Source organism: Scleropages formosus, chromosome 14, assembly GCF_900964775.1.
Source record: "Scleropages formosus chromosome 14, fSclFor1.1, whole genome shotgun sequence".
Taxonomy (NCBI): Eukaryota; Metazoa; Chordata; class Actinopteri; order Osteoglossiformes; family Osteoglossidae; genus Scleropages; species Scleropages formosus.
In genome coordinates, this window is record NC_041819.1 from 987,904 (window position 1) to 1,011,519 (window position 23,616).

At 46.3% G+C, this 23,616-nt stretch overlaps 1 protein-coding gene across 1 annotated transcript; it reads right to left on the reverse strand.

Annotated features, from left to right (window-relative positions):
* Positions 1-23,306, reverse strand: LOC108942208 (islet cell autoantigen 1-like protein). Its single transcript, XM_018765360.1, has 10 exons — positions 23,166-23,306; positions 22,152-22,208; positions 21,871-22,049; positions 18,900-18,972; positions 18,593-18,716; positions 18,231-18,429; positions 16,032-16,043; positions 1,882-2,127; positions 1,354-1,455; positions 1-18 (listed from the first exon to the last, which is right to left on the reverse strand). The coding sequence occupies exons 3-8, from the start codon at positions 21,961-21,963 to the stop codon at positions 1,891-1,893; spliced, it is 738 nt and encodes a 245-aa protein (XP_018620876.1). The 5' UTR covers positions 21,964-22,049; positions 22,152-22,208; positions 23,166-23,306; the 3' UTR covers positions 1-18; positions 1,354-1,455; positions 1,882-1,890.
* Positions 23,307-23,616: the final 310 nt, after the last annotated feature.

Consider the following 23,616-nt stretch of genomic DNA (forward strand, 5'->3'; position numbering starts at 1 on the left):
GTGGCAAACTCCTGGGCACTGTGTAGGATGGAGAATGATACAGAGTGAGGGATGGTGGGTCTCAACCATCACTTATTGTGTTGGAAGCCTCAGTCTGAATTCCTGATGGTCTGTGTATATAAAGCTTTTTCTCCTCCTTAATTATACAATTACCTCCCATGTTTTGATGCGTAAACAGACACAGTATATTTGAAAATAGCAACTAAATTGCAGTTTAGTCAGAAGAAACATCCAAACTGCATGCACCCTGGAATAAACAGCAAGGGTAATTAGGAATTACAACATGTAAACCAGTTCTTTACTGGTGCATTTTGTTGGACATCTTTTAAATCCTGCAATGGATTCAGTGAAAATCCCAAACAAGAATGAATAATTAAAAAACTTGTTTGGAATGAAAACCTGCATGCCCTATGGCTCTCAAGGACCAGTCCTGCTGAGCTTTGGGTTCATATGAAAAGACTTCATACTGCTGTGTTCCTTCAAGCAGTTTTAAAGAAAAAAATTTTCAATACAATTTTATTTTAGCTCCACAAGCTTTAACAAAAAAAACTACAATCTCAACATCTGGAATTTCTTATATCCCACACCCAGTTGCAAATGTTACATAACTAGGAAATTTTTTAAATCATGCAGAATTCTACAATGAACAGAATGAAATTGCAGCCAGTATTTCACAAATTACAGACGAGCATCCTTAGCATTTGCTCCAGTTCAGATATCATGCAAGATTCTCACTTCCACATAGGAACCTGTATGGCTGATTTTGGTCTTCAGGAGCTAAGCACCACCCAGTGGTCCACTGATGACACAGCAGCTGTGCACTGCACCTTGTGAAGGGCAACGCTCAAGGTGTCCGCTCTCCTTCTTGTGTTTTCAGCAGGACCCTGGACTGAGTAGAGTAACTTTCACTTCTCTCAGACTCCTTCAGCAAAGGTATATACCTCTTCTATCTGATCCCAAAAAATGCTTTTCCTTAATCAACTAGTTCCTGATATTTAATCAGTCGCCATTGACAGTTTGAGTTTGTTTTGTTTTCATTAACTTGAGTATGCACAAAAAGGGTTGGTTGTGGAATGCGGGTGTTATTAGAGAAATAAGGGCTGGGGGTGGATGCAGAGGTGTGTGAAAAGGTGCAGTCATGCAGGCTGAGAGGCTCCCGCCTTTGAGAACACCGAGGCTCCAGCTTTCACACGGAGGACAGTTTGGTGTGGGGGGCCCCAGAGGCCCCCAGGCTGTCCGGTCACTGTCAGCAGCATGGCTGCAGAAAGTGCACTGTCATCGCAGCAGCTCAGCTGAGAAAACTGGACACACAAAAACACATGATGCAGGCTTTATGATGCAGTAAGTTCTCACCATTGGCAGCTATTGTAGAGGAACTCAGAAAGGGCGGGACTACATCAGCAGGCTGCGTGGACTGTATTGGTGGAACGTGAAACAGGGATGGGACTGTCCAGCCTACAAGTACAAGGAGATGTGTACATTCAGTATGTGGGTCTCAGCTAATGTGGTGGTTTTGTCAAATCAGCAGCTGAACAGAAATAACTTACAGCCAGTTTTCAGTAGCTTTCATCAGGCACTGCTACTAAGGAGCTTCAAGGTTGTTTCACCAAGAGCCATATTATAAGCACAAGCCAATACAAAGACATACACGGCATATGGAAACAAAGCAAACAATGTATAAATGGAACTGAAGCAGACAAAAGAGGATATCTATCTTTCCTGATCATGGTATCTACCATCTCATGCTACATCATTTGACCCCTAACAGTAGGACTGTTCTTTCTTTATAACACAGCAGTAACTCCACAATCTTTATAAATGCTTATTGAAACACATGATGGTTGTGCTGTGCCAATATCCTCATGCCTGACAGCAACACACCTGTGGAGCTCAAGTTGTGGTCCAACAGCTGAGAGGGCAGGAATCCAGCAGGCCCAGAAAAGTGAAATGGATAGAAGGTTTGCGGTTTGGCAGAAGCACCCATAGAGAAGGCTGGTCTGGGACTGAAGGCCCCAAAGGCATCCTGCCACTCACAGGTGAACTCTGCACTTCAAGAAGGGCCCAGGTTGAGGTGGTCTTGCAGGGAGGACATCCCTTCACAATCCTCTTTATCCTGTTCATGAGCAACTACAAGCAGACAGGCACTTGGATTCACTTACATATTAACACCATGTTATACTGGCATTTCTGGGTGTGCGTATTTACTGTGGATCTTTGGATTTATGAGTTACTCCCTCGGTTTAGTTTGATTCCCCCTCGGTACACGATGTTGTATTTTATTGTTTGTATTTGGTTGTCAACTTGTAATTGCTGATGAATGATTGGCATTGAGTTTAATTGTACAATTTGAAATGCGATTTCTAGAACTGCCACTAGATGTCCATACGTTAATTACGTTCCTTGGTCGTTTTGCGTAAAATGCAAAAAGAAGTAGTGAAGAAGAGTGTACTGCCTCAGAGTGTACAAGTGGAGCGACGGATATTTGTTGGTATTTTTAATTAAATGTAACGTTTTGTTAGAAACCCAGGAGTCGGTCTCGTCATTTGCGAACTTGAAAGGCTACAACGTGGTTCGTGACAACAACATTTTTTGGTGCCAAAACCCGGGAAGAGGCGAACTAAACGGATAGCTCGTTGCACCTAGCCGCGAAGTAAAAGGTGAAAGAGAAAATGTCGGACCGACTACAGAGGCTGAAACATAAACGCGGAGTTTTGCGGGCATCCGCAACGAAACTACTGCGGTCTCTAGAAGAAGAAACATGTAAGGACAACGTGAATTGCAACCGTTTGAGAGAGTTGTTGTCCATGCTCTCCATTAAGGAGGAGAATCTCCGCGAATTGGATAAAGACATAGAAGACGAAATACCAATAGACGAGCTAGATGCAGATGTCGCGAAAACCGCAGACTATCAGGACCACATCAGTCTGTGGAAAACCCGTGCTGCCAGGCTGATTGAACGTCAGACTGAAGCGGCGGAGGGAGTAAGGGCGGCCCGGGTAAGTGATGTGAGTACGCATACAGACAGATTAACTAATAGATCATCGGTGAAATTACCGAAGCTGTCTATAAGTAAATTTAACGGAGAAGTATGTCTTTGGCAAGAGTTCTGGGATCAGTTTGAAACTGCTATCCATGAAAACAGAGAATTAAGCAAAACGGAGAAATTTGCTTACTTGAAGTCATACCTCGCTGGACCTGCTGCCCGAGCTGTTGCAGGATTAAAGATATCGGACAGCAATTATGACACAGCAGTTGATATGCTGAAGGAAAGATTTGGAAGAAAGGACCTTGTGGTGAGTGCGCACATGTCCAAATTATTGAAGTTGACTCCAATAAAGAAATCTTCCGACGTTGAAGCATTAAGACGACTGTATGACGAGTGTGAGGTACAGATCAGAAGTTTAGAATCCTTAGGTGTCGTATCAGACACTTATGGAGGATTATTGTGCCCCATACTGCTTCAAATGATACCAGACGATCTTGCCCTTGAATACACCCGCAAAATGAGTCCAGGTCATGAATGGAAGGTTCTCGAGCTTGTTACTTTTCTGCAATGGGAGGTTGAAAGTAGAGAGCGTGCGATGCACTTGACTAACGCAGGAACCATAACCAAGGATGCACAGGCTTCTCACAAGCAACACTGTAAAGTAGATGTACGGAGCGAGACAAGGGTCAGAAGGGCAAATGTGCCTACAGCCGCAGCTCTCCACACAGGCAGTTCGACCGCACCTCTTACTTGCATATTCTGTGATAGCACAAGCCACAAATCAGAAGCGTGCACGGATGACACAGTGAACACCCGAAAAGAGAAATTAAAGAAAATGGGGAGGTGCTTTATTTGCCTACGACCACGACACATCGCAAAGGTTTGCAAAACAAAGGGTGTGTCATGCACTGCTTGTGGCAGAAGACACCACGCTACATTGTGTGACAAGGCCAAACAAGCAGAAGCCCCCAATGACACTGAAGGTTCTACAGATGCACTAATTTCATCCGTTATGCCCCGTACTGCAAACACACACACGAAGGGTCAGAATACTGTGCTCTTGCAAACAGTGAGAGCATGGACTGAAGGACCCAGCGGACGGAAGGCGGTGCGCTGTTTAATGGATGGTGGGAGCCAACAAAGTTTCATCCACGAGAAGCAGGTAAAGATTTTGGGTCTGCCAGTTCAAAGGAGGGAGACTCTAAAGTTGCATACCTTTGGTTGTGAGAACCCGGTAACGGCTGTGAGAAATGTTGTAAAATTAGTGCTGGAGAATGTCTGGAATAAGGAACAGAAAATAGAGATTGAAGCCATTGAGACACCGCAAGTGTGCACTGCAATTATGAAGGTGCCTGGTGAACACATTCGACACCAGCTAGAGAAGAGAGGCCTACCACTAGCAGATGTCTCAGTCGATAGCAGGGAAGAGCCAGAAATATCCGTACTGATTGGCGCCGATTACTACTGGAGGATATTGTCAGGAAGAGTAGAGCGAATATCAGAAGCCCTAGTAGCTGTAGAAACAATATTTGGCTGGGCAGTACAGGGACCAGTCTCTGCTTCAAATATGGGTGAGGTTGCTTGTATGAACATTGGAATAAGTGAATGCAATGAAGTCTCAAAGCAGCTGCGCATGTTCTGGGAATTGGATTCCCTTGGCATAACACAGGGAGATGGGGACAGCGCAGATGACCGCGAAGCTAGACAGAGCTTTGAGGAGTCAGTCAAATATATTGGAGGGCGATATGAGGTAGGGTTACCGTGGAAGCAAAATGCCCCACACCTCCCAGACAATTTCAGAATTGCCCAGAAAAGACTCGATGGACTGCAGAGGAAACTGAGAACCGATGTAGTATTGTTCAAGAGATACAATGATGTCATTGAGGATTATCTACAGCAGGGGGTGTGTGAAGATGTCCCAGAAAACAACTGTTCACAGGTGACGGAGGACAATGTAATGTATTACTTGCCCCATCATGCTGTTATCAGAGAAGACAAAATGACAACTAAACTGAGAGTGGTCTTTGATGCCTCCTCTCATGAGCGTGGCAGTCCATCTCTTAACGATTGTTTACTGACCGGTCCAAACCTTAATCCAGACCTTTTAAGCATTTTAGTGAAATTTAGACTGCATCCAGTTGCATTCACAGCAGACATTACAAGGGCTTTCCTACAGATATCCATTGCAACGAAAGACAGAGATGCCTTAAGATTTTTATGGATAACAGGACCACCTGACACTGAGAACACAAGGCCACGCAAGATGAGGATGACTCGTGTCGTGTTTGGGGTTTCTTCAAGCCCATTCCTGCTAGCAGCCACTATCCGGCATCATCTACAAGGGTACAGAAACAGCCATCCACATGCTGTTAACATTCTAGAAACCTGCCTTTATGTAGATGATCTGATTGCCAGCGCAGAGGATATTGACGAGGCTTATATGTTGACATCAGGAGCAAAGGAGATCTTGTCCACAGCCAGCATGAACTTGTGTAAGTGGACGACGAATTCCGCAGAACTGAAGGCTAAGTGGCTGAATCGTGGATTTGAATGTATGCCAGAACCTGAAGCACATGGTTGCGTGCTAAAGGTGCTTGGGTTGGTGTGGAGGCCAGCTAGTGATGATTTTGTCTTTGACCTTAGACAACTGATGAGCATCTTAAAGGAGCAGGGTAACACGAAAAGAAGCGTCCTAAAATCATCAGCTAGAATATTCAATCCCATAGGTTTCCTGGCACCATTCACTATACGAGTTAAGTGCCTTTTCCAAGACATGTGGCAAAGGGGCTTAGGATGGGACGAGGAGCTGCCAGAAGACCTCAGTCATGAGTGGCAACAATGGTGCATGGAGCTCCCACAGCTGCATCAGATTGCCATTCCGAGGTGGTACGGAGTAAGCGACTGGCAGAATGCGCAATCCCCACTTCTTCATGTCTTCAGTGATGCCAGTGAAAGGGCATATGGAGCAGTTGCATACCTCCAAGGACGAACTAAGGATGGAAGAACTGTCACCAGTTTTGTTGCATCCAAATCGAGAGTGGCTCCCATAAGGAAACTAACTCTACCACGTTTGGAGTTGATGGGAGCTTTAGTTGGAGCTAGAGTAGGGAGCAACTTGTTAAAGATTCTGAACATGATGCCATCCCAGCTTTGTTTGTGGTCAGATTCCATGATAGTTATTCAGTGGATTCGTGGCTCAGCACAAAAATGGAAGCAGTTCGTTGCGAACAGAGTCACAGAAATACAGTCACTGACAGCACCAGAATCATGGTCACATTGTTGTGGTAAGCTCAACCCAGCGGACCTTATCACAAGAGGACAGACAGCATCCAAGCTGAAAGGAGATGGGTTGTGGTGGTCAGGTCCACCTTTCCTAACATCACCAACACAACCAGAATCAACAGTGGAAGGGTGTTCTGAGGAAGAATTGAAGTCTGAGATGAAGCCATGTCAAGTGACAGTCCAGCTTAGCAACACTGAAGTGACTCAATCTGAACCACTACTACAACTAGAAGCATTCAGTAAGCTTACCACTGTTTTAAGAGTCACTGCTTGGATCAGACGATTTGTCCATAATTGTCGTGCTCAAGACAAGAAACAAGGAGACCTCACAGCAGAGGAACTGTCAGAAGCTGAAAGATTGTGGATTCAGGAGGCACAAGGCAAGGTGTTTGCCAGAGAAATAAATGAATTGAAGACAGGGCAGAATATTCACAAGGACTCAAAAATCAGAGACCTTAACCCTTTCCTTGATGAGTACGGAGTAATATGTGTGGGAGGAAGGTTGCAACAGTCAAGATTGAGTGAGAGAGAGCAGCATCCATGGCTGCTACCTACCAACCACCGACTGTCTGACATGCTGGTTATGTGTTGCCACAACAAGGTAATGCATTCAGGGGTCAGGGACACATTGGTCCAGCTGAGAGAAAGATACTGGATCCCAGGTGCCAGACGGAAGGTAAAGAAGATCATATCTGCCTGCATGATCTGCAAAAGGTTCACAGCAACCCCAGCTCAGCAGGTGACTGCACCCCTACCGAGGGACAGGATTGTTGAAGCGCCTCCATTTGAAATTACAGGCACTGACTTTGCTGGCCCTCTTTATGTGAAAACTCGGACCACCGTAGAAAAGGCATACATTGCATTGTTCACCTGTGCTGTGACGCGAGCGGTTACACTTAGAGTTGGTGTCAGACTTGTCCACAGAAAAATTCCTCCTGGCTCTAAAAAGGTTCGTGTCCAGGCGTGGCCTCTGTAGAGTCATCTACTCAGACAATGCTCAAACCTTCAAAAGGGCTGATCATGATCTCAGAGAACTCTGGGCAGCAATTAAAGAGCCTGAGCTTCAGGAATATTTTTCCTCAAACGGCATCAGGTGGAAGTTCATTGCAGAAAGAGCACCTTGGTGGGGTGGATTCTGGGAACGGTTAATCCGATCAGTGAAAACAAGCCTGAAAAGAGTGATGGGGAGAGCTTCACTGAGTTTTGAAGAATTGTCTTCGTTGTTGACAGAGGTGGAGGCTATAGTCAATTCAAGGCCGCTCACATTTGTGTACAGTGAGTTGGAAGAGCCTCAACCGTTGACACCAGCACATTTTCTTGTTGGGAAAAGACTTACTTCTTTACCACCAAAGTCTTTCCACATTGAGAGTCAAGCCACAACGTTGGCAAAGAGGAACTCACACGAAGATGGAAATATCGTCAGAGGCTTCTGAATGAGTACTGGAAGCGATGGAGAACGGAGTATCTGTTAGACTTGAAGTCTGCACATGCCAATAAGATACCCCCTCCTACTCCACTAAAGGAAGGAGATCTGGTCTTGGTTGGAGATGACCGAATGCCACGACAGATCTGGAAAACTGGGATAATAAAGGAGCTGATCCCAGGCAGAGATGGACGTGTGAGGTCGTGCACTGTGCATCTTCCAGCTGGGACTGTGTTAAGAAGACCTGTTCAGCGTTTATATCCTTTAGAAATTTGATGGTGTTACGGTCTTCATAGGGGGGGAGGATGTTGTATTTTATTGTTTGTATTTGGTTGTCAACTTGTAATTGCTGATGAATGATTGGCATTGAGTTTAATTGTACAATTTGAAATGCGATTTCTAGAACTGCCACTAGATGTCCATACGTTAATTACGTTCCTTGGTCGTTTTGCGTAAAATGCAAAAAGAAGTAGTGAAGAAGAGTGTACTGCCTCAGAGTGTACAAGTGAAGCGACGGATATTTGTTGGTATTTTTAATTAAATGTAACGTTTTGTTAGAAACCCAGGAGTCGGTCTCGTCATTTGCGAACTTGAAAGGCTGCAACGTGGTTCGTGACAACAACACACCATGTGGAATGTAACCAAACTCAAACTTTACTGTGCCTAATTGTACTTTTATTTGAATGCACTTACTGCACCTGTATGTTCTTACACTACTGGCTGCTTTTGATCAAAGGCATCTGCTAAATTAATAAATTTCAACTATATTTATACCCCTCTGTGAACCGCCACCTTACTGTGGTGGAGGGGTTTGAGTGCCTGAATGACTCCAGGAGCTATGTTGCCTGGGGCTATATGCCCCTGGTAGGGTCTCCCATGGCAAACAGGTCCTGGATGACAGACGAGACAAAGTGCAGTTCAAAAGCCCCTTATGAAGAAACTAAAACCAAGGCTTTCGTTTACCCCGCCCAGTATGGGGTCACCGGGGCCCCATCCTGGAGCCAGGCCTGGGGGGGGCTCGCATGCGAGCGCCTGGTGGCCAGGTCTATGCCCACGGGGCCTGGCCGGGCTCAGCCCGAAGCCAAGACGTGGAGCCGCTCTTCGGTGGGCTCACCACCTGCCCGAGAGACCGTAAGGGGCCGGTGCATTGTGATTTGGGCGGTGGTCGGGGCCGAGTGCCTGGCCGACCCAAACCTTGGGCGCCAACTCTGGTTTTTGGGACTTGGAATGTCACCTCACTGGCGGGGAAGGAGCCTGAGCTGGTGCAGGAGGTTGAGAGATACCGTCTAGATATAGTCGGGCTCACTTCCACTCACAGCTTGGGTTCTGGAACCACTCTTCTCGACCAAGGGTGGACTCTCCACTATTCTGGCGTTGCCCAGGGTGAGAGGCGGCGGGCAGGTGTGGGCTTATTAATAGCCCCCCAGTTTGGCCGCATGTGTTGGAGTCTACCCTGGTGAATGAGAGGGTCGTCTCCCTGCGCCTTCGGACTCTGCTCGGACTGCTGCCCCCGCGACCCGGCCCCAGATAAAAGCGGAGGAAGATGGATGGATACTGGAAAAGATACATGAGTTTAAATGTCTTTGAGCAAGGCAGTTAGCTTTAGTAGCTCTAGTAAATACCCTGACTGCACAAATGAGGTTCAGGCCTACAAGGCACTTTGAATAAAAGCACCTGCTAATAAAATCAGTTCCACTGCCCACCAATGACCTCAGAATGATTTTTATAGACATTTCATTGGCCAGAATGATAAAACAAAAATTTTGGTGTTCAGTACCACATTTTTCTCTGTTTGTTTTATAACATACAAATTTCCTGTCCACAAGCCCCATGATCCACTCTGTGTCCCCAGGCCACTTTGTTGCAGTTCTGGAAGCAGACCTCACAGGCAATGGCTGCCATCCAGGAGGCATTCAGAGGTTGTGAGCCGTACAAGTTCACTGTCCTCCAGGTACTACTGCTGAGAGCATGTTGGTTTGGTGGTCAGATGGAGCATCAGCTATTCTCATTTGCTGTCTGTTTTATATCTGGGTGTATTATAAGTGCATTCTCAATGTTCAGTGATGACTCTTGATCTCATATTAGGACTTGCAGGATCCCTTGGAACAACAGAGAGAAGGGAACAGTGAGGAGGAGAAAGAGAAGCATGCTGATCAGATGCTGGCAGAACTGTGAGAGCACATGTGTATGCACACACACACACACACGCACACACACACACACACACACACACACACACACAGACACAGACACACATACTATATGCACACACACTTCTTATAGAGCACTCTTCTCACACAGTGACTCAGGATCAGAGAACAAGGAACAAGGGATCAGAGGCATAATACAAATAAAAGATTGGCTATAGATTAAATTACTGCAATAACTATGCAATTATTAAAACTTTAAGTCTACTGGCCATGGAGGAAAAGAACAAAAAGCTCCCAACTCAAAGGCAAGGGTGGGGGACTCTGGATATCAGTGCCAGTGGCTGCCTGGGCATTCTAGACTGAAAAAAGACTTAAGTCAATTTACAGGTATTCATAACATTGTTGCCTTTCAAAAGCTCACACACACACACACACACACACACACACACACACACACACACACACACACACACACACACACACACACACACACACACAGCATATAATCGACTGTGTCCTTTACTGTAATGTACAATGTTGTCTTTGTTATGTACCAAGCTGCTAATAGGATCAAGACTCATCAGGAATTCTTCAATTTACATTTATTCACTTAGCAGATGCTTTTCTCCAAAGCGACTTACAATGCATACTATGTAGTGTTACTAGCCCACACACCTTATTTACCAAGGTGACTTACACTGCTAGATACACTACTTACACTGGGTCGCTCATCCATACATCAGTGAAACACACTCTGTCTGTGTCACTCACACACTATGGGGGAACCTGAACAGCATGTCTTTGGACTGTGGGAGGAAACCGGAGCACCTGGAGGAAACCCACGCAGACATGGGGAGAACATGCAAACTTCACACAGACTGAGCAGGGATCGAACCCATGTCCTCTCACACCACCCAGGTGCTGTGAGACAGCAGCGCTACTCGCTGTGCCACCAATAAAAAAATTTAACAGTTTAAAGCTGTGTGCTAAAGCATTTGTTAAACAGTTAAGACATGGGCTTGAGAGGAAGAAAGCCAGAATAGTGATGTTAGTTCTACATCTGTTTTGTACAGACTAGTTTTCCCTCTGAGGTGGTCCTTTCATTCAGGTGCAGCCACTATTTGAAAGCCACGGTGTCCCCTTACCCCCATCTTCCTTCTCTCCCCAGATTACTTTCCCTGTGCAAAGAAAAACCAGGTGACCTCGTCTCAGATGGTACAGTCCATTAAAATGTAAAGATTTCAAGTGAGTAAAGTGCTCCTGTTGAACACAAGTGTAAAAGCTGGCTGCATGCCCAAGGCTTAAAATCCTGCTGTTGATCCAGACATGAAACCTTGTCTGATTCAACTCAGGACTTCTGTGAAAATTCATGAGGTAATCAGGTGACCCTTCTGTGGAATGCAAACTTGTGGTCACATGATCATATGGCTTTGAATACCAACAGTTTATGTGGCTGTCCATCAAATGGTTCTGGTCTTTTGGTGCAGTATCTATCAATGGGAATGATGAACCAAATCAGGATGTCGCCAACTGTTCCAGGATGAATTCTGGTGAGTCACAGGAGGGTTCTCTTACTGGCAAATTGAGCTTGCTTGCTTGTTTGTTTGTTTGTTTATTTATTTATCCCTGCCATGTGGAAACCATGATAGAAACCGTATTTTTGGCATGTTTCTATTTTAGTTTAATTCTCTTTGTCTATTGGTCAAAATGTATGTGTGTGTGCGTCCATTTACTCATATTCAAGTTCAAGTGGTTTTTGTCATTCCTATAGATTGTATACAGTGGAACGAACTGTTGTTTCTCCGGAGACTGTGATGCAACACAGAACAGTACGCAGGACTACATAAAGTACAAATACACAAGTGTGAGACGAGTGCAGGGCAATAAATACACAGGACACGGGCTGTAAACTGTTTGCAGTGTGTGGAGTCATTCTGGGTTAGCTGTTTGACTGCGCCTGGTGAGTGTTGCGAGGCAGCAGGGTATTGAGTAACCTGACTGCCTCAGGGAAGAAATTGTTCTTTTATATGATGCAGACACACATGACCTGTTTTGACCACCTTGATAAGACCAGCACATGCAGTGATCTTCTGCCTGTAACCTCTGACCCCCAATGCCAGAAACAGTCAGATCTCCTTTCACATCCCTTGGCTGCACAAAGTGGGCCTTTTGGATCTAGCTCCACAGAACTCTGTGGGAAGGGTAAAGATGCCACATCTGGTGATAATTTTGTCTTGCAACTTTTAGTTTCCACCACTTTCTGCTATCTGTGTATTCTGCACACATTAAGCTGGTGATTACTTACAGGGAGCATTCTTTGTACTCATGCTGATGTGCTGAGTACTAGGGCTCACACATTGTCATATTTCTCCCGACACCATTGATACTTCACTGCAGCTGCACTGCTGGGTGTTTTTGCTTGGTGTGTGTGTGTGTGTGTGTGTGTGTGTGTGTGTGTGAGTGAGAGAGAGAGAGAGAGAGAGACTTTTATACGCTGCAGTGGCCTATCTCTTACTTATCCAGTCTGCCGATGCCATCAGTCCAAGAAGAATTTCAGGTCTCAACTGTAGATTTTAGCAGGTCATCTTCCCAGGAGCCAGAAATTACTTTTAAGCAGTCATGGTTATAAATATAGTTCATCATCATCATCATCATCTTCCTCCGCTATCCGGGGCCGGGTCGCGGGGGCAGCAGTCCGAGCAGAGTCCTCCAGACATCCCTCTCCCCGCACACCTCCTCCAGTTCCTCTGGGGGAACCCCAAGGCGTTCCCAGGCCAGCCGGGAGACATAGTTTCTCCAACGTGTCCTGGGTCTGCCCCGAGGCCTCCTCCCAGTGGGACAAGCCCGGAGCACCTCCCCAGGGAGGCGTCCAGGAGGCATCCGGAACAGATGCCCGAGCCACCTCAACTGGCTCCTCTCGATGCGGAGGAGCAGCGGCTCTACTCCAAGCTCCTCCCGGGTGACTGAGCTCCTCACCCTATCCCTAAGGGTGCGCCCAGCCACTCTGCGGAGGAAACTCATTTCTGCCGCTTGTATCCGCGATCTCATTCTTTCGGTCATGATCCAGAGTTCATGACCATAGGTGAGGGTAGGAACGTAGATCGACCGGTAAATTGAGAGCTTCGCCTTACGACTCAGCTCCCTCTTCACCACAACAGACCGGTACAATGACCGCATTACTGCGGACGCCGCACCGATCCGTCTGTCGACCTGCCGCTCCATTTTTCCCTCACTCGTGAACAAGACCCCAAGATACTTAAACTCCTCCACTTGAGGGAGCAACTCCCCCCTAACCCGGAGGGAGCAATCCACCTTTTTCCGACTGAGAACCATGGCCTCGGATTTGGAGGTGCTGATTCTCATCCCCGCCGCTTCGCACTCGGCTGCAAACCTCCCCAGTGCACGCTGCAAGTCTTGACTTGATGAAGCCAACAGGACCACATCGTCCGCAAAAAGCAGAGACGAGATCTCGCGGCCACCAAAACAGACACTCTCCGTTCCCTGACTGCGCCTAGAAATTCTGTCCATTAAAAATAATGAACAGAATCGGTGACAAAGGGCAGCCCTGGCGGAGTCCAACATGCACCGGGAACAGGTCTGACTTACTGCCGGAAATGCGAACCAAGCTCCTGCTCCGGTCATACAGGGAACGAACAGCCCGTAGCAACGAGCCCCGAACCCCATAATCCCGAAGCACCCCCCACAGGATGCCACGAGGGACACGGTCGAATGCCTTCTCCAGGTCCACAAAACACATATGGACTGGTTGGGCAAACTCCCACGAACCCTCCAACACCCTAGTGAGGGTATAGAGCTGGTCCAGTGTTCCACGGCCAGGGCGAAAACCGCATTGCTCCTCCTGAATCCGAGGTTCGACTATCGGTCGGATTCTCCTTTCCAGTACCCTGGCATAGACTTTCCCAGGGAGGCTAAGGAGTGTGATCCCCCTGTAGTTGGAACACAATCTCCGGTCCCCCTTCTTAAAAAGAGGGACCACCACCCCGGTCTGCCAGTCCAGAGGCACCGTTCCCGAACTCCACGCGATGCTGCAGAGGCGTGTCAGCCAAGACAGCCCCACAACATCCAGAGACTTGAGAAACTCGGGGCGGATCTCATCCACCCCCGGAGCCTTGCCACCGAGGAGTTTTTTGACTACCTCAGCAACTTCGGCCAGGGTAATGGACGAGTCCCCCTCCGAGTCCCCAGCCTCAGCTTCCTCTACGGAAGGCGTGTCGGAGGGATTGAGGAGATCCTCAAAGTACTCCTTCCACCGCCCGAGAACATCCTCAGCTGAGGTCAGCAGCGCACCACTTCCACTGTAAACAGTGTTCGTGGAACACCGCTTCCCCCCTCTGAGTCGCCGGACGGTTTGCCAGAATCTCTTTGAGGCCGACCGAAAGTCTTCCTCCATGGCCTCACCGAACTCCTCCCAAGCCCGAGTTTTTTGCCGCGGCGACTGCCAGAGCCGCGCTCCGTTTGGCCCGTCGGTACCTGTCAGCTGCTTCAGGAGTCCCATGAGCCAGCCAGGCCCGATAGAACTCCTTCTTCAGCTTGACGGCATCCCTTACTTCCGGTGTCCACCACCGTGTTCGGGGATTGCCGCCGCGACAGGCACCGGAGACCTTATGGCCGCAGCTCCGAACCGCCGCACCGACAATGGAGGAGCGGAACATAGTCCATTCGGACTCAATGTCCCCCACCTCCCTCGGGACCTGGTTGAAGCTCTGTCGGAGGTGGGAGTTGAAGACCTCTCTGACAGGGGCCTCCGCCAAACGTTCCCAACAGACCCTCACTATGCGTTTGGGCCTGCCAGGTCTGTCCAGCTTTTTCCCCCGCCATCGAATCCAACTCACCACCAGGTGGTGATCAGTTGACAGCTCAGCCCCTCTCTTCACCCGAGTGTCCAAGACATATGGCCGAAGGTCAGAAGAAACGACTACAAAGTCGATCATCGACCTCCGACCTAGGGTGTCCTGGTGCCAAGTGCACTGGTGGACACCCTTATGCATGAACATGGTGTTCGTTATGGATAAACCGCGACTAGCACAGAAATCCAATAACAACTCACCGCTCGGGTTCAGATCAGGGAGGCCGTTCCTCCCAATCACGCCCCTCCAGGTATCACTGTCGCTGCCCACGTGGGCGTTAAAGTCCCCCAGTAGAACGACAGAGTCCCCAGTGGGAGCGCTTTCCAGCACGCCCCCCAGGGACTCTAAAAAGGCCGGGTACTCTACACTGCCGCTAGGCGCATAAGCACAAACGACAGTGAGAGACCGTTCCCTGACCCGAAGGCGTAGGGAGATGACCCTCTCATTCACCGGGGTAGACTCCAACACATGGCGGCTGAACTGGGGGGCTATTAATAAGCCCACACCAGCCCGCCGCCTCTCACCTTGGGCAACGCCAGAATAGTGGAGAGTCCACCCTCGATCGAGTAGAGTGGTTCCAGAACCCAAGCTGTGAGTGGAAGTGAGCCCGACTATATCTAGACGGTATCTCTCAACTTCCCGCACCAGCTCAGGCTCCTTCCCCGCCAGTGAGGTGACATTCCAAGTCCCAAAAACCAGAGTTGGCGCCCGAGGTTTGGGTCGGCCGGGCACTCGGCCCCGACCACCGCCCAAATCACAACGCACCGGCCCCTTACGGTTTCTCCGGCAGGTGGTGAGCCCACCAAAGAGCGGTTCCACGTCTTGGCTTCGGGCTGAGCCCGGCCAGGCCCCGTGGGCATAGACCTGGCCACCAGGCGCTCGCATGCGAGCCCCCCCCCCAGGCCTGGCTCCAGGGTGGGGCCCCGGTGACCCCATACCGGGCGGGGTAAACGGACGCCTTGATTTTTTCGTCATAAGGGGTTTTTGAACCGCGCTTTGTCTCGTCTTTCATCCAGGACCTGTCTGCCATGGGAGACCCTACCAGGGGCATGTAGCCCCAGACAACATAGCTCCTGGACTCATTCAGGCACTCAAACCCCTCCACCACGATAAGGTGGCGGTTCACGGAGGAGCTTTTCCAGTATCTGAACCAAAATGCCTGCCGTGTATGCATTAATTCCTTGCGCAGAGTCCCCTGCTAGTCATCCCTGGTATGTATTGAGCAAGTGTGACAGCATGTTGCAGCGGCTGACACCCAGTACTTCCACTTTCTGGCACATATCATTCTTCAGCCTTTCGAATTGTACCTTGGTGGTCCTCACCTGTGCCTGCACCTGGCCATGGAAGAGAAAAAGGCAGGATGAATAGAATTCATCAACCACAGAAAATAACCAGTGATGATAAAATAAGGCAAGCGTGTGACATTTTGGCTTTGACTGAAGTTTGAAAATGTGCTGTCAAACTCCATGTATGTCTGTTAACTAAAGGTTAATAACACTCACATTCTCACTCTTTTACACACAGTAGACGGGTGTGGGTGTGACAAATCACAGCGCTGTCTGCTCCAACAGTCACCTCTCAACCTATGCCATTTGATCCCAGATGAGAGAAATCACAGGGGAATCAGCTCCTGCTGCCTGTATTGTGCCGTCTGAGTTGCGCCCTTAATCTGAAACCATACGAGTCTCAGCTGTTGGTCCCTTAGTCCCTCGTACCTTCCTGTTCTAATCGTTCCTCAAAGCTGATCTATGCACCCCCCCCACCCTATACCCGCTGGCATCAGCTGACAGCCGGATTCCATGCTTCCTCTGGCCCCGGTGGCCAGACCAGTCCCATTGTTCCAGACTCAACTCCTACTCAGTCCTGTTGGTTTTGGGCTTCACAGAGGATCAAGCCTGTCAAGCCCAATCCTGCTGTGACATTCCTTCTAGGAAAACCTTCCTCCTGACCTCCCTGGAGGAGAACGGGGGATAAAAGCTTTTAATGTTGAGCTTGGACCTCGCGTGTGCTCCCAGACGGAAGAGATTCATGTTGACAGGCCAGTGGTGGCGACTGAAGTTTAAAAACAGAAACAAAGATTTCCTTTTCCTAAAGATCAAAAAACATTCCTGCTGCATAATAGGGAAGAGATTATCAGACCATCCATCTGTATACATGCAGTTTAACAGCACCATTTAGTGGTGGGGAAGGTATTCTGCAGGTAAACATTTCAACTTTATCAGCATACCCAAAACTCCACAAGTAAAGACATCTTTAGGAAAAATGTGTTCCTACCTAAAGAACATTACAGGGCCAGTGTTGTCCTCAGGATAGTATCTGACTGGCTTGACTTAAAATTGCCATCAATATGTGAGTTTATTCTGCTCTATGAGAAAGGAATGCATATGAAAATGCTGGTGTCTGGTTGCAGGCATGCAGATGATCGTTCACCCATATGGAAGATATGGCAAAGACAGGTGAGCTTTCAGTATGCTGGCCAGGGGTTCTAAGTTACCCTCTGGAAAGTGTGACAAAATTACACCATGTCTTTCAGTCACTCAATAGCCATTTTCATTTAAAGTGACTAAAACAGCATCATTTATAAGAATTAAGCCTAACACCCAGTTATACATAATTATACTATATATACACACACCGTTCCACTGAAAAGTGACTGCAGCTGCTGGGAAGTAGTCCGCCCCCCCCAAGTATTGAGGTAACAAATCTGAGCAAGAAATTAGCCACCATGTCTTCCCAGCACTACTGAAAAAGTTCCCAGAGATGCAGGACACTTAAGAGTCCATGATAAACATGGAAAGGATCGTTAAATAATTTTGAAATAAATGACAAAGGACATTTCGTTCCACTATATACAAGCTATACAGAGGAATGACAATAAAAACAACGTAAACTAATAACACTTGAATTATGGATAAACCTTTATGCAGCTTCCCGCGTAATGTATATTGGTTTAGGCCTATATGGTGGAAAGTGACAAATGTACTGTGCTTTAGAATCACATGTCTGCATCCAAGTCCCTTTCTCCTGATGTAATGCACTCGCTATTTTTCTGTAAGATGCACGTAGCTTTGGAGAAATGCGTCTGCTAAATGAATAAATGTAAGTGTTCCTCTGCTGCTTGATAGACTCAGAACATTCACACTAGCACTATATATACACTTTTACTGTTGTATACACCTGGGTATTCACTGAAAAAGTCAGATTAAACTAATCTGAAGAGTTTGAAAGCGGTACACCTTTACCAACATGCAAATGCAGCACCATAACCACTGTGCCCTGCTGTACTGCTGATTTCACTAGATTAAGTTCTATGCTACCTTGCATCATACTAGCATCCATTCCCATCCTGCTATACATTTCCATTAGTTTACAGATGCCTTTATCCATTACATGTAAATGCATTCTATGCAGCTTGGATTTTTACATGCACCCCCTGCTAAATATCTATTTCATCAATTCAGGATAAGTATCTTTCTTAAGTGTGACAGCAGGCCATTCCTGGGATTTGAACTAATGCCCACCTTGCGGAACTTCTCCAGCTGTTTGTAGGTGTCAGGGTCCAGCTCCTGGGAGACATCCCGCATCCATAGTAGAGCCCCCCTGTATTCAGTGCACGCTCTCTCCATGTCAGTCACTGTCAGCAGGGTGTCAGCAATGGCCTGTCGGTGAAATGTGCCCACATCTTGATGTATCCTCTGTATTGGGGCTGCCAGTGTATGCCTGACCATCGGGGGGAAGGGGGAGCTTTAGAAATGGAAGATTAAATACCGCAGACCCCCCCAGATTTGACGAGTTTCAGAAGAACACCCAGAGAAACATTAACCAAATCACAACATGTTTGAAGAGTGAGAAGTTTAAGAGTTTGTATCACCCAGGCAATTACCTCAACTTGGCAGAGGACAGGAGAGCCTTGCCAGTGGTCTCCGTTATCCTGCCTGCCTTTGTCCAGTCATGCTGTGCTTGGTGGAGCAGGAAGAGCCCCAGCTCATTCTCCTCCCTGGAGATGTCTAAAAGCCCATGCAACCAAACAGAGAAGGAAGAACAATTTTTAACATCAACACAACCCACAAAGCATAGGCTTTGGATGTCCAAGACCTTGCATTGGCCAAGCAGTTATCGATAATGGATGGATAACAAAGCCACTGGTCTCCTCTCCACCTCTGTCTTACAATAGCACCTGGTCCACTTACATGAGATCATCTGTTGATATTTCTCAATCACCTTCAGTAGTTCTGTGCAGGTGGTCTGAACAGAGTGAAAGCACTGAGAGGGGAGAGGAAAAAAAAAAAAAAAAACAGGAGAGATCTTACAAATTCAGTTCCATGTTGCTCTAGAGTTTAAAATTTGACAAACACACCTCTTCCTTCTCTCATGCTGATATGAATTTTCACATTCTTATCCCTCACAACAGTTACCATGATGCAATATGGAAAAATACTCTTGAAAATTTAAACCTTGTGATCTTGATGAAAGGAAATTTCCATCCAGCACCATCAATTTTTTCTTAAAACTGATGGGTATACAATAACAAACTAACCTCACCTTTGACCTTCTTGACTATGAACTTAATTCAACAGCTCCCAGTGCAAATTATTTTAAAAGTTTGTTAGAAGAATGTGACATGAAGCAGGCAATTAATTGCATAACTACAGATGTAGGTATATGCTGCATCAACAACTTTTCCTCTGCTGGTAAAAGACTTTTGTTTACGTTTATTCATTTAGCAGATGCTTTTCTCCAAAGCATCTTCCAGTGAACACTATATAGTGCTCTCAGCCCACACCTTATTCACCAAAGGTGACTTGCAATGCTAGGTACACTACTTACAATACGTAAGTACACCACTGAAGTCACTAAAAAAAAAAAAAAAAAAAACCACACCTGCTACATGACCTAATTTAAATAAATAAGGGTTGGGAGTTAATAGCATGATTTTTTGGATGGGAACACAGTGGAGCAATACTTTCTCCCTCCCTCATTCAGCAACTGGTGGAGACCAGGAGGCAGACAGCCAAGTCCTCTGGCGAGTCAGGATGCCTTTTGTATACCCCTAAGCATTTGGAGTCCTCTAGCAGGGGTACTTACAAGACATTACACTATGCATTATATTTTGTGCTGGAGGTCCATCACTGCAGTTCATGTTTTGGGTAAGTCTATTGCTGCTACCGCTTTTTCCCGATGCGCATTCTTGTTGTGTAGTTGTGCAGATACAGGCAGTCGGCTGGAAGGCGATCAGGATTCGTCTATCCTGAGTTTTATGCACCTACTCACGCCATGAACATGGGTGCATAAAGTGGAAAGAAAACTAGGTTTACTTAATAGTCACATGTCTGCAACTATGTCTCTCTTTCTCCTAAGGTAATGCATACATTTTATTTTCTCCAAGATGTGCGTCACTTTGGAGAAAAGTGTCTACTAAATGGATAAATGTAAATGTAAGAACAAACCCTGCCCACGGTATTGGTGCTCAACTGTGATTCCACAATCCCTTCTTTTACTCCACTCATAACACAGAATTCATCGATACAGAATCCAAGTATAATAAAAAGCAAAAGCATAATTACAAGAAATTTAAAGAAAAATAATGTAAGTTGCATGTCATTTACTTTGAAGCACAGACGACAACTGTACGAAGCTGGAAATATGACATGAAGGTTCAGAATGAAAAGATGGCAGCAATTCACTAACAGCAGATGTGAAAGCTATTATATATCTACAGCTTGCTCACCTCCAGCATGGTTTTTTTTATACCTTCTCTATGCTTTTAAAAAAATGAAGACAGCACTTAATATTCACAATTGCTATTTGTTTGCACATCAAGTGACACTTTGATGCACGATTTGAATTAGGTGTGCCAGTCAAAAGGCTTCTCAAAAAAGTCTGTATTGTCAAATGTTCATAACATGAAAGTTCCTAAATCAGGGACCAAGTGTATTATATGCACTGCACTAAACTACTTAGTAATAGAGGCCTATCACACAACTGAGCAATGTAACAGATTTGTTCAACTACACATACATTCACACAGTATAGGCAATTTAAGCTTACCGATCCTCCTAAAACACATGTCTTTGAACTATGGGAAGAAACAGGAGATCTGAAGGAAACCCATGCTAACATGAGGAGAACATGGAAACTTTGCATAGATTGACCAGGATTCAAAACACATGTCTAAACATACAGTGCAGCACAATTGTGAACTTCTCTGCTAGTCCAGCTTACTTAAAGTAGGTATTAAACAGTGTTTGTTAACTTAGGTAACACCTTCAACCTAGCCCACTCACAGGATTCAAGGATTTTATCACCCCGAAATGTCAACAGAAGCAAGTTTGCACTGGAGAAACCAAGGCAAAGCACCGTTATTAACAGGTACAATAACCAGTCCAAATGCACGATTACAATCCAATACTCACTCAGCCTGATCCCTACTGTCCTCATAAAAGGAGAGTCAAATGCATTGTTTTTGTGCTTATGTTTTGGTCACCAGACAGCTGCAATGAATTATATAATTTATACCTTATAATTAAGAGAACATTCACTCACTCACAGACAAAAATACAAATTTCCAGGAAAGTGAGTGTTATATACCAAGACACTTTACACGAACTACCACTGAGGACTTTAACACTGAAATCCTTCATTAATATTAAATCCTGTTAGATTACCCATCTTCCACACTCAGAACTGCAGAAGGCAGCATGAGGCCTGGAGTGAGCAGGAGACCACACAGATGTGTGCCTGCATCCAAGCACACACTTGATTTCATTTCATTAAGTTCCATCATCCACGATTATTCCACCAGTTCCACTGCACTGCAACACTGAGTTGTTCTGACAGATGAAAACAGCACAATGCACAAAATAGCTTTCGGGGAACAAGTGAAAAAAGAAAGGGAAATGACCAAACAGTTCAGTCAAGTCTGTCTATCGAACTTGCCTGTTTGCCAAAAACAACAAAAGGGTAACAACACTCCTTTGTCCCTTTGCCTTTCAACTGAATTAAATTAATAGACTGATAATATACAGCCAAATGCAGAAATTAAAACACATGGAGAGGAAGCGTGCCTCATATTTTCCCTAAGTAAACACCAAGCGTAGAAACAGCCCATTGTGTGATGTGACAAGAAGAGGGACAGACTAACAAGCACACAGACACACACACCTCGTCCTCGAGCTTAGCATCAAGGTCAGCATCAGAGGCCACCATGTATTTGTCCTCCTTCTTGCCTGTGGCTTTAATGAGCACCTGCTTCATCGTCCAGAACTTCTTCTACACACGGCGGATCATGATGGAGTTGCCGTCACTCGATGAAGTTCCACCACCGTACATCCCCGCAAACCCTGTTGGGGGATCAGGGAGGGACAGAGAGAAGATGTCACTTACTGCTGTGTTCCTGTGTACTCAGCACGCAGGGAAAACAGAGCTCCCACGACCATCAATACCTCCACCTCCATCAGCTTCTTCAAAGTGCATACCTGCAACTGCTGTCCATTTCCGGTCTGTGAGAAAAATAACCAAATATTTACAATCACCTAAAAGTTCTGAATTTTAAAAAGATTTTAAGAACTACAGGGAAGAACATGTTTAGAACAATTTAGGTGAAGCTTTTACTGCTCAGTGGAAAACTCGCCTTAGCAAACACAGCACGTGCTGCATCCCGAAATTCCTGAACTTTCGCAAACAAACGTTATAATAAAATAATTGTTGGAGATTCTATTCAGTGTGCTCTCATGTCGGTGAAGTATCGATCACATGACCTTTGTTGTACGTGATGTGTTCTGATGAAGCACGTATGTAAATAAACGTTCTTCCTTCCGGTTTAGGCAAACCGATGGTGTGAGCGTGTACTTTGTTACCTCCGTTAAGTATAATCTATTTACCACTTCTCTAACGCAGAGATGGCTAATATAATAATGCATAACGATGTAAAAACAAAGCCAGCGACATTCACATTGTGGAATAAAACTAATTTTAAACCAGTTAACGCCGGTGTACGAAAGTGCTTCCCGTACTCTGAGAGTGAAAACAAAAGCCGGAGACAATTTTACTGATCTGAGTTTAAAAACATGAAATATTAAAAAAAAATATACAGCACAATTAATTATTAACACATGCTTCTAATACGTTTGAATTAATAACAACTCAACTCTGTCGCACAAAAGGGCCAGTTACTCACTGCAATTTTATCACAGCAAATTTGCCTTAGAAATCAATGTCGAGCGATATTCTACCTTTTCTTTCTAATCTATTTCACTACAACAAAACGCACCAAAAAAAAAAAAAAAAAAAAGTGAAGAGTTTTTCCCCTCAGCGAAGCAGCTGAATCGGTTAAACACGTTCTTGTGAAACGACGTCCTATCAAATACTTACATAGTTTGTACAACAACCCGATAGCACTCACCCACCGTCCTCATGACATTAACTTTTTTTTTTTTTTTTTTTTTCTGAAGCCTCACCTTCCAGCGCAGTTTTACCGTTATGTTAGACGTCCGAGCTCGCGGCCCACCTGCGGCAGCGCGCAGAACCGCGAAAACGCCCACAGCGCGCGAGGCCACCGACGGGGCACCTGATGTCATTACCTGTACGGGAGCTGTGGTGACGTCACCTGCATAGGCACCAGGCTATTGTTGCTATTAGTATTAGCGACTTACTGTGTCAGGATAAGGGGGGCGCGGTGGTGCAGTGGGTTGGACCGGGTCCTGCGCTCTGGGTTTAAGTCCCGCTTGGGGTGTCCTGTGACGGACTGGCGTCCCGTCCTGGGTGTGTCCCCTCCCCCTCCAGCCTTACCCCGTGTTGCCGGGTTAGCCTCCCGAGACCCCATATGGCACAAGCGGTTCAAATGATGTGTGTGTCAGGATAAATACCTCTGCTTATTAACATAACAGTGAAGCTTTGATAGTCTACGTT